At 38.4% G+C, this 12130-nt stretch overlaps 1 protein-coding gene across 1 annotated transcript in view; it reads left to right on the top strand.

Annotated features, from left to right (window-relative positions):
- Positions 1 to 12130, top strand: part of ICA1 (islet cell autoantigen 1) — a 469392-nt gene that overhangs the window by 145284 nt on the left and 311978 nt on the right. The window contains 2 exon segments of the mRNA XM_053714096.1: positions 758 to 830; positions 10809 to 10932. Of these exon segments, the coding sequence (XP_053570071.1) occupies positions 758 to 830; positions 10809 to 10932 (197 nt within the window).

Here is a 12130-nt window from a genome sequence, read left to right as displayed (position 1 = left end):
CGCATTTCCTTAATTCTAGTCTTCTAGTCTTTTCTTGATGTACTGTTTATATACCTCTATGTATGTAATGCTTGTTCATTTCACAATAAAAATTATCTGGAAAAAATATATATATAATCGCAACATATATCACTTCACAATAAAGTTATAATTAGTAGTTATCAACTATGATTTCACAGTGAAAATATCAAATGCATGATAATGTTCACTGCATTTTGTTTTAATTTTAATACTAGTGCGACCAAAATACTGCGTTGAACAAACACACAGTAACAGATAAGTCACATATATTGAGTCACATGTAAGATATCATTTTATTGGAAAACTCTCCACTGTAACATTTGATTAGTAGAATGTTTGACGGCTGTCTGACTGCAAGAATAAAAATGAATGTAGCCTGACTTAAAAATGTGTATATTGATGATCTAAAGCCTACTTGTTGTAGATAACCTAAAGACTGTAAGTGTTCATCTTGCCTATACTGTAAACCTTCTAAGATTTTTTTTAAATATGGTTTTTAAACGTTATTATATTAGAAAACAAACTCATTTTGCCAGTTTACTTTTGTTTCAGTACATAATTAACACAAATGTTATATATTTTTTTATTTTAAATGTTAATAACATTGCAAACCTGTTTTATTTAATGCATTCCTAAAGTAATTTATTTATTCATTCTTGCATTTAAGAGAATGTTGGAAGTGGAAACATAGTGTAAAGTTGATTTTTTTTTTTTCCTCTAAAATTTTATTTTCTAGCTTTTTCATTCAATTCAGAGGACATGCATGGAGTTGCTGAAGGTGATTGAACTGTATCAAAAGCGGATCTGTTGTAAGTTGATTCATCCATTTGTTCTTTTACTATGTACATGTGATTGAATACATTTATCAAATACACTTCTAAATACAAAGATAAAAAAAATGACCATTATTATATATCTAAAGTAAAATGACACAATTCTGCACTGATAATATAAACTAAATGTTAGAAAATATGTTTGTTAGCATAAATGGGATAGTAAATGTGTTCAAATAAACAATTTTACACTAAAAACAGATTAAGTGCTTTCTATATACTCAAATTTGCAAACGCACATTAATTGTACACATTGGTTCTAATGCTTGACTTTCATGTCTATTGTGCACAAATCTGGGGAATACTGGGGCTGTTGCTGGCGTCACAGCCCCATTGTAGCTAGGGGGCAGACCAATGACAGCTGCATCTTGCTGATAATCTAACAAAGAAACATTAAGCGGTTCTACACTTCACAGGTTTTTCAAAAAATCTACTATGTATAGAGGTCCATAATAAAATGTATCTTCTAGCAGACAAGTCCCTCTCTTACATTGTTTTTATGAATTTTGTCTGTATATCCAGGTGATAACTTTGGTAATTTAGTAAGATGATCACAGTAAAAGCAGTGGGCATCTGACATTTCCAATATTGTTTACTAAAATCTCAACAAAAATATACATTTTGTTTTTTTGTGGGGGTTTATTTGCACAGCTATCTCACATGCCATGACATATATTAATGGTTTATTCTGAATCTGCTGGGCCTGCTGAAAAAAAAAATAGTTTAAATGTAAGTAACAAAACAAGTTCAAAATTAGCTTAGCGGGGTGTTAAAAAGGCTTAGCAACGAAAGGGTTAATAACTTTATAATAAAGAGTACTTTTTTATTTCTTGAAAAACATATGGAGTGTAGAACTTCCTGTTGTTTCTTTATAATATTGCAACCCTCTGATATATTTGGCTGCTTTTGTTAAAATGCTTTAACTGTCTATAATGAAGGTTCATTCATAACTTGTCACATCAGTTTTTATAGATGTGTTGATATAGAGTTGTATATAATCCAGTGCAGAAGTACATACCTAAATATTGATGTGCATTAGATTGAAAAAACAGGCAGTGGGTTAATGAAAAAAGAAAATGCCAAGGACAATCATTTAAATGTTTCTTTTCCATTTCACCTGCTTTACATGTACTCTAGAACAGTATTCTTTCATTCCAGTCCTAAACACTAGATTAGGCTAGATCAGCGGTCACCAACCAGTGGTCCATGGACCACTGGTGGTCCATGAGAAGATGTTGGTGGTCCTTGACACTATCAAGCAGGAATGAATCTCCTCTGATGATGTAACCCCCGTTGTGCCGCAACTCCCTACAGTGCCTGGCTGGACATCAGTGAAAACCAACGGAGGAGTTAAATTACAATCTCCCTACACACGTTGTGTAGTACTGCACAACTTGCGTAGCTAGATTGTATTTCTCTTGTAAGGTGTATCCAGTCCACGGATCATCCATTACTTGTGGGATAGTCTCATTCCCAACAGGAAGTTGCAAGAGGACACCCACAGCAGAGCTGTCTATATAGCTCCTCCCCTAACTGCCATATCCAGTCATTCTCTTGCAACTCTTAACAAACATGGAGGTAGTAAGAGAGAAGTGGTGAAATGTAGCTGTTATTTTGCTTCAATCAAAAGTTTATTATTTTTAAATGGTACCGGAGTTGTACTATTTTGTTCCAGGCAGAAAAATAGATGAATCTGCCTGTGATTTTTATGATCTTAGCAGGTTGTAACTAAGATCCATTGCTGTTCTCACACATGACTGAAGAGAGAGATAACTTCAGCGGGGGAATGGCGTGCAGGTTATCCTGCTATGAGGTATGTGCAGTTAAGATTTTTCTAGAAGATGTGAATGCTAGAAAATGCTGCTGATGCCAAATTTATGTAAGGTAAGCCTGAATACAGTGACTTAATAGCGACTGGTACCATGCTTACTTTCTGAGGTAATACTCTTTTATATTTACAATATAAAACGTTTGCTGGCATGTTTAAACGTTTTTATATATACTTTGGTGATAAACTTTATTGGGGCCTAGTTTTTTCCACATGGCTGGCTTAAATTTGCCTAGAAACAGTTTCCTGAGGCTTTCCACTGTGTTACTATGAGTGGGAGGGGCCTAATTAGCGCTTTTTTGCGCAGTAACTTTTACAGACTGAGACATCCAGCTTCCTCCAGGAGTCCCTTGAATGCTATAGGACATCTCTAAAGGGCTCTTAGGCTTTCCAAAATCGTTTGTTGGGGAAGGTAGGCCCACAGCAAGGCTGTGGCAGTTTGGTGTGACTGTTAAAAAACGTCTATCGTTTTTTTTATCCGTTTTTTGAACTAAGGGGTTAATCATCCATTTGCAAGTGGGTGCAATGCTCTGTTAGCTTATTATACACACTGTAAAAATTTCGTTTGATTTACTGCCTTTTTTCACTGTTTTTCAAATTCTGACAAAATTTGTTTCTCTTAAAGGCACAGTACCATTTCTTATATTTGCTTGTTAACTTGATTTAAAGTGTTTTCCAAGCTTGCTAGTCTCATTGCTAGTCTGTACAAACATGTCTGACATAGAGGAAACTCCTTGTTCATTATGTTTAAAAGCCATTGTGGAACCCCCTCTTAGAATGTGTACCAAATGTACTGATTTCACTTTAAGCAATAAAAATCATATTCTGTCTTTAAAAAAATTTATTACCAGAGGAATCTGATGAGGGGGAAGTTATGCCGACTAACACTCCCCACATGTCAGATCCTTTGACTCCCGCTCAAGGGATTCACGCTCAAATGGCGCCAAGTACATCTAGGGCGCCCATAGCGTTTACTTTACAAGACATGGCGGTGGAGTTAGACGAAATATAGAGCATACTGACGCTTTAAGAGCTATGTCTGATACTGCCTCACAATATGCAGAAGCTGAAGAAGGAGAGCTTCTTTCTGTGGGTGATGTTTCTGACTCGGGGAAGATGATGCAACCTGATTCTGATATCTCTACATTTAAATTTAAGCTTGAACACCTCTGCGTGTTACTCAGGGAGGTTTTAGCTGCTCTGAATGACTGTGATACAATTTCAGTGCCAGAGAAATTGTGTAGACTGGATAAATACTATGCAGTGCCGGTGTGCACTGATGTTTTTCCAATACCTAAAAGGTTTACAGAAATTATTACTAAGGAATGGGATAGACCAGGTGTGCCGTTCTCTCCCCCTCCTATTTTTAGAAAAATGTTTCCAATAGACGCCACCACACGGGACTTATGGCAGACAGTTCCTAAGGTGGAAGGAGCAGTTTCTACTCTAGCAAAGCGTACTACTATCCCTGTCAAGGACAGTTGTGCTTTCTTAGATCCAATGGATAAAAAGTTAGAGGGTTACCTTAAGAAAATGTTTATTCAACAAGGTTTTATCCTACAGCCCCTTGCATGCATTTCTCCTGTCACTGCTGCTGCGGCGTTCTGGTTTGAGTCTCTGGAAGAGGCTTTACAGGTAGTGACTCCATTGGATGACATACTTGACAAGCTTAGAGCACTTAAGCTAGCCAATTCTTTTGTTTCAGATGCCATTGTTCATTTGACTAAACTAACGGCTAAGCGCTATGGCTTAAATCATGGTCAGCTGACGTTACTTCAAAGTCTAAGCTGCTTAATATTCCCTTCAAGGGGCAGACCCTATTCGGGGCTGGTTTGAAGGAGATTATTGCTGATATCACTGGAGAAAAAGGTCATGCCCTTCCTCAGGATATGTCCAAATCAAGGGCCAAACAGTCTAATTTTCGTGCCTTTCGAAACTTCAAGGCAAGTGCGGCATCAACTTCCTCTAATGCAAAACAAGAGGGAACTTTTGCTCAGTCCAAGACAGTCTGGAGACCTAACCAGACCTGGAACAAGGGTAAGCAGGCCAAAAAGCCTGCTGCTGCCTCTAAGACAGCATGAAGGAACGGCCCCCTATCCGGTAACGGATCTAGTAGGGGGCAGACTTTCGCTCTTCGCCCAGGCGTGGGCAAAAGATGTCCAGGATCCCTGGGCGTTGGAAATTATATCCCAGGGATATCTTCTGGACTTCAAGGCTTCCCCCCCAAAAGGGAGATTTCACCTTTCACAATTATCTGCAAACCAGATAAAGAGAGAGGCATTCTTACACTGTCCAAGACCTCCTAGTTATGGGAGTGATCCATCCAGTTCCAAAGGAGGAACAGGGACAGGGATTTTACTCGAATCTGTTTGTAGTTCCCAAAAAAGAGGGAACCTTCAGACCAATTTTGGATCTAAAGATCTTAAACAAATTCCTCAGAGTTCCATCATTCAAGATGGAGACTATTCGTACCATCCTACCTATGATCTAGGAGGGTCAATACATGACTACAGTGGATTTAAAGGATGCTTACCTTCACATTCCGATACACAAAGTTCATCATCGGTTTCTCAGGTTTGCCTTCCTAGACAGGCATTACCAGTTTGTAGCTCTTCCCTTTGGGTTAGCTACAGCCCCAAGAATTTTTACGAAGGTTCTGGGGTCACTTCTGGCGGTCCTAAGGCTGCAGGGCATAGCAGTGGCCCCTTATTTAGACGACATCCTGATTCAGGCGTCAAACTTCCAAATTGCCAAGTCTCATACGGCTATAGTGTTGGCATTTCTGAGGTCGCATGGGTGGAAGGTGAACGAGGAAAAGAGTTCTCCATCCCCCCTCACAAGAGTTTCCTTCCTAGGGACTCTGATAGATTCTGTAGAAATGAAAATTTACCTGACGGAGTCCAGTTTATCAAAACTTCTAAATTCCTGCTGTGTTCTTTATTCCATTCCTCGCCCTTCGGTGGCTCAGTGCATGGAAGTAATCGGCTTAATGGTAGCGGCAATGGACATAGTGCCGTTTGCACGCCTATATCTCAGACCGCTGCAACTCTGCATGCTCAGTCAGTGGAATGGGGATTACACAGATTTGTCCCCTCTACTAAATCTGGATCAAGAGACCAGGGATTCTCTTCTCTGGTGGCTTTCTCGGGTCCATCTGTCCAAAGGTATGACCTTTCGCAGGCCAGATTGGACAATTGTAACGACAGATGCCAGCCTTCTAGGTTGGGGTGCAGTCTGGAACTCCCTGAAGGCTCAGGGATCGTGGACTCAGGAGGAGTCACTCCTTCCAATAAAAAAAAAAAAAATCAACCATCAAGGGGGAACAAGGAGTTCCCTAGCGATGTTAGAAGTCTCAAAAGATAATTCGCTGGGCAGAGATTCACTCTTGCCACCTATCAGCTATCCATATCCCAGGTGTAGAGAACTGGGAGGCGGATTTTCTAAGTCGACAGACTTTTCATCCGGGGGAGTGGGAACTCCATCCGGAGGTGTTTGCACAATTGGTTCATCGTTGGGGCAAACCAGAACTGGATCTCATGGCGTCTCGCCAGAACGCCAAGCTTCCTTGTTACGGATCCAGGTCCAGGGACCCCAAGGCAACGCTGATAGATGCTCTAGCAGCGCCTTCGTCCTTCAACCTGGCTTATGTGTTTCCACCGTTTCCTCTGCTCCCTCGTCTGATCGCCAAAATCAAGCAGGAGAGAGCATCGGTGATCTTGATAGCGCCTGCGTAGCCACGCAGGACTTGGTATGCAGATATGGTGGACATGTCATCTTTTCCACCATGGACTCTGCCGCTGAGACAGGACCTTCTACTTCAAGGTCCTTTCAACCATCCAAATCTAATTTCTCTGAGGCTGACTACCTGGAGATTGAACGATTGATTTTATCAAAGCGTGGTTTCTCAGAGTCAGTCATTGATACCTTAATTCAGGCACGAAAGCCTGTCACCAGGAAAATCTATCATAAGATATGGAGTAAATATCTTTATTGATGTGAATCCAAGGGCTACTCATGGAGTAAGGTCAGGATTCCCAGGATATTATCTTTTCTCCAAGAAGGATTGGAGAAAGGATTGTCAGCTAGTTCCTTTAAAGGGACAGATTTTTGCGCTATCTATTCTTTTGCACAAGCGTCTGGCGGATGTCCCAGACGTTCAGGCATTTTGTCAGGCTTTAGTTAGAATCAAGCCTGTGTTTAAATCTGGTTCTTAAAGTTCTTCAGGGGGTTCCGTTTGAACCTCTTCATTCCATAGATATCAAACTTTTATCTTGGAAAGTTCTTTTTTTTGGTAGCTATTTCCTCGGCTCGTAGAGTTTCCGAGTTATCTGCCTTACAATGTGATTCTCCTTATCTGATCTTCCATGCAGATAAGGTAGTTCTGCGTACCAAACCTGGGTTTTTCTCTAAGGTGGTATCTAATAAGAATATCAATCAAGAGATTGTTGTTCCGTCTTTGTGTCCTAATCCTTCTTCAAAGAAGGAACGTGTATTACACAATCTGGACGTGGTTCGTGCTTTAACGTTTTACTTGCAAGCTACTAAAGATTTTCGTCAAACATCTGCTTTGTTTGTTGTCTACTCTGGACAGAGGAGAGGACAAAAGAAGGATAATCCGCTTAGCCTATGAGACTGCTGGCCAGCAGCCTCCAGAAAGGATTACAGCTCATTCTACTAGAGCTGTGGCTTCCACATGGGCCTTTAAAAATGAGGCTTCTGTTGAACAGATTTGCAAGGCGGCGACTTGGTCTTCACTTCATACTTTTTCAAAATTCTACAAATTTGATACTTTTTCGGAGGCTATTTTTGGGAGAAAGGTTTTACAGGCAGCTTCCGTTTAAGTACCTGCCTTGTCCCTCCCTTCATCCGTGTACTTTAGCTTTGGTATTGGTAATCCCACAATTAATGGATGATCCGTGGACTGGATACACCTTACAAGAGAAAACATAATTTATGTTTACCTGATAAATTTATTTCTCTTGTGGTGTATCCAGTCCACGGCCCGCCCTTTCATTTTAAGGCAGGTATTTTTTCATTTTAAACTACAGCCACCACTGCACCCTATGGTTTCTCCTTTCTCTGTTTGTTTTCGGTCGAATGACTGGATATGGCAGTTAGGGGAGGAACTATATAGACAGCTCTGCTGTGGGTGTCCTCTTGCAACTTCCTGTTGGGAATGAGAATATCCCACAAGTAATGGATGATCCGTGGACTGGATACACCACAAGAGAAATAATTTTATCAGGTAAGCATAAATTATTTTTTTTCTTACCGCTCCCTTTAAACAACGCTAGTATTACGAGTTTTCTTTAAGCCGGCGTTAGCCTCAGAAAAGTGAACGTTGAGCAAAATTTAGCTCCACATCTCACCTCGATACCAGCGTTGTTTAAGTCAGCGGTAAGCTGGCTGAACATGCTTGTGCACGATTTTCCCATAGGAAACAATAGGCTGAGCTGGCTGAAAAAAAACCTAACACCTGCAAAAAAGCAACATTCAGCTTCTAACGCAGCCCCATTGTTTCCTATGGGAAAATAAAAGTTATGTCTGCACCTAACACCCTAAAATGAACCCCGAGTCTAAACACCCCTAATCTTACACAGATTATTATTAATATGCCGCCCCCGACATCGTCGCCACCTGCATTATACTATTAACCCCTAATCTGCCCCTCCGGACACCGCTGCCACCTACATTATACTTATAAACCCCTAATCTGCTGCCCCCAATATCGCCGACACCTACATTATAGTTATTAACCCCTAATCTGCCCCCCCAACGTCACCGCAACTATATTAAATTTATTAACCCCTAATCTGCCACCGCCAACGTCGCCGCCACTATAATAAATTTATTAGCCCCTAAACCTAAGTCTAACCCTAATCCTAACACCCCCCTAATTTAAATAAATCTAAATAAAATAACTACAATTAATGGGCCATAATACCCAAATGTTTAAACACTTGAAAGTGATGCAGCATAGCTGTAAAAAGTTGACTAGAAAATATCTCCTGAACATCTCAATGTAAAAAAGAAAGAAAAAGTTCCTCAGTAGCCACCTCTCATTGTAATGGATTTCTAAGCAGCATTTTAGTGTGTCTGTCCTGGGACAGCTTAAAGGATGAGCCCCGTGAACTCTCATATTATTTCACCAATCAGGTAAAGGAAGCTTACTATGAAATCTCATGAGAGTTAAGTCAAATCTCATGAGATCACAGTAAGAGTTCATGACCTCAGCACTGCTGATGCTGATTGGCTGCTGTTCATTTCTTCATTTTTTTTTATTTTTACCTGCAGGGGAGCAGGTGAAGTATAACTTTTTACACAGAACTAACTCTGCTGAGCTGAGGAGATTGTGAGGTAAAATATCTTCCTTTTTTACATAGAGATGCTCAGGTGATATTTTCCTGTCAGCTTTTTACAGTTATACTGCATCAGTTTCAAGTGATTTAGCATATGAGTATTATGTCCCTTTAAATAAATTATTCCTATTTAAAACTTAATACTTACCTATAAGATAAACCATAAGATAGCTACAATATAACTAATAGTTACATTGTAGCTAGCTTATGATTTATTTTTATTTTCCAGGCAACTTTGTATTTATTTTAACTAGGTTCAATAGTTATTAAATAGTTATTAACTATTTAATAGCTACCTAGTTAAAATAAGTACAAAATTACCTGTAAAATAAATCCTAACCTAAGTTACAATTACACCTAACACTACACTATCATTAAATAAATTACCTAAACTACCAGCAATTAATTACAATTAAATTCAATAAACTAAATTACGAAAACAAACAAACACTAAATTACAGAAAATAAAAAAAGAATTACAAGAATTTACACCTAATCTAATCCCCCTAATAAAATAAAAAAAGCCCCCCAAAATAATTGATTAGATTAGGTGTAATTAGTTTAAAATTCTTGTAATTCTTTTTTTATTTTCTGTAATTTAGTGTTTGTTTGTTTTTGTAATTTAGTTTATTGAATTTAATTGTAATTAATTGTAGGTAGTTTAGGTAATTAGTTTAATTATAGTATATTGTTAGGTGTAATTGTAACTTAGGTTAGGATTTATTTTACAGGTCATTTTGTACTTATTTTAGCTAGGCAGTTATTAAATAGTTAACAACTATTTAATAACTATTGTACCTAGTTAAAATAAATACGAAGTTGCCTGTAAAATAAATATAAATTCTAAGCTAGCTACAAATGTAACTATTAGTTATATTGTAGCTAGTTTAGGGTTTATTTTATCGGTAAGTATTTAGTTTTAAATAGGATGAATTTATTTAATTATCTTAAATTAATTTTGTTTAATTTAAATTATATTTAAGTTAGGGGGGGTTAGGGTTAGACTTAGGTTTAGGGGTTAATAAATTTATTATAGTAGCGGCAACGTTGGGGTCGGAAGATTAGGGGTTAATAAATGTAGGTAGGTGTCGGCGATGTTAGGGGCAGCAGATTAGGGTTAATAGGTATAATGTAGGTGGTGGCGATGTCCGTTCGGCAGATTAGGGGTTAAAAAATGTTATTTTAGTGTTTGCGATTTAGGGGGGCTCGGTTTAGGGGTTAATAGGTAGTTTATGGGTGTTAGTGTACTTGTTAGCACTTTAGTTAAGAGCTTTATGTTCAAGCATTAGCCCATAAAACTCTTAACTACTGACTTTTATATGCGGTAGGGGTCTGGTCAGGAGAGGGTGTACTGCTCACTTTTTCCAAGACTCGTAATACCGGCGTTAGGCAAATCCCATAGAAAAGATAGGATATGCAGTTGACGTAAGGGGATTTGCTGTAGCCTCGAGTGCGGAAGAAAAGTGAGCGGTACACCTGCACCTGCCTGACTCGTAATACCAGCGGGCATTAAAAAGCAGCATTAGGACCTCTCAACGCTGCTTTTTAAGGCTAACGCCAAACTCGTGATCTAGCCGTATGTTTCTATCAATCTCTAGGAGGAGAGGGATTGTAAGTATGATTATTGCTTTCACGGAACTATACAAGTGATACATTAAACAAGACAGGGAAAGGCACACAGACAGAACATCTATCTTTTATGTACATATTTACTTTTATTTTACTGTTTTTTGGTAACTGATTCTATTTTATGTTTTTCTTTACTAGACCTGTCACAAGAGGAAAATGAATTAGGAAAGTTTCTACGCTCCCAGGGATCGCAGGATAAAACAAGGGCTGGAAAAATCATGCAGGCAACAGGGAAGGCTCTCTGTTTCTCATCTCAACAAAGGTGTGTTGTGCCCTTCACATGTGGCATACTAAATGGGTACAAACATTGTGTGTGCATTCTAACCTGTTACGTTTTGAGATTAGGTAGATTGCGAACACAACAAATGTATGTGGGCTTAGTATAAGTTGCTTTTAATTAAAACACATGAAAACATATTAGAGTAACCATTACCAATGGAGTTAGCCTAGACATGGGCAGGAGAGCATATAGGCTTTGACCAAATATGATGCCTAAAAAGACCCTTAAAACATCAAATCTAAAGATTAATTAAAAAAGGAGAAGAGGTGATGAATTATGCATTATTATGAATCTTACTAGAATTAAATATATGCTAATGTTATATTGTCTTCCTTTAAGGCGCATTAAAGTAAAAAAGACCATGGTTCTGACAGAGAATGCAATTTCAAGAGGCTTTACTGGGAGCTAGTGTGTGATTGGTGGATTCACACATTTGCCTCTTGTCATGGGCTCATTAAATGTGTTCAGCTAGCTTCCAGTAGTGTATTGCTGCTCTGGAGCTGACTTTATGTGTTAAAGCATTTTATTGAACCTGCAAAAGTGTTTGACACATTAGAACATTTTCTTGTTCTTCTACGTATTATAAAAAAAAAATCTAAACCACATAACTAAGCGAGTATGTAATGCACAATGTTACACAGTGATAAGCAGTTCCAGATTATGTCAAGCCATTTTGTAATACTTTGGCATTATCAGTAAGTGCTACAGGAAGCTAAGTATCCTGCTATTTTGAGACCTCTTATATTTCTTTTTTAGAGAATCAAGTGGCATAGATAATGCTTCATTTTGCTTTTTTATGTTGTCACTTCTGCATCAGACACTTCACAACAGCTTCAGTCCACGACAAACAAGTAGATATCACACTTGGTTTATTTTTACAATTTGTTTGTGCTCTTCAGCATTCAGGTCTGGCATATGCCCTGTCTAAGACCCTATCTAATGTTCCTGAGAACATTGCAAATATAATTTAATACAATGCTTACACTATTAGCAACATGACCACGGGTTGCTGTATTATTAGAATCAGTTTAAAAGGCTGCTTCAGATCTTATTCATACAACATTTAGAGCACCAAAAACATTTAGTTAAGAGATATAGAACTACTTTACTAAGATTGATTCATATAAATTAGTGTATGCAATCTACATACACTATAGGGCCAGTTTACACTGCACCAAAT

The sequence above is a fragment of the Bombina bombina genome, chromosome 5 (genome assembly GCF_027579735.1).
Source record: "Bombina bombina isolate aBomBom1 chromosome 5, aBomBom1.pri, whole genome shotgun sequence".
NCBI lineage: Eukaryota > Metazoa > Chordata > Amphibia > Anura > Bombinatoridae > Bombina > Bombina bombina.
Note: the sequence above shows the minus strand (reverse complement) of the source record. Positions and strands in the feature narration are given on the sequence as shown.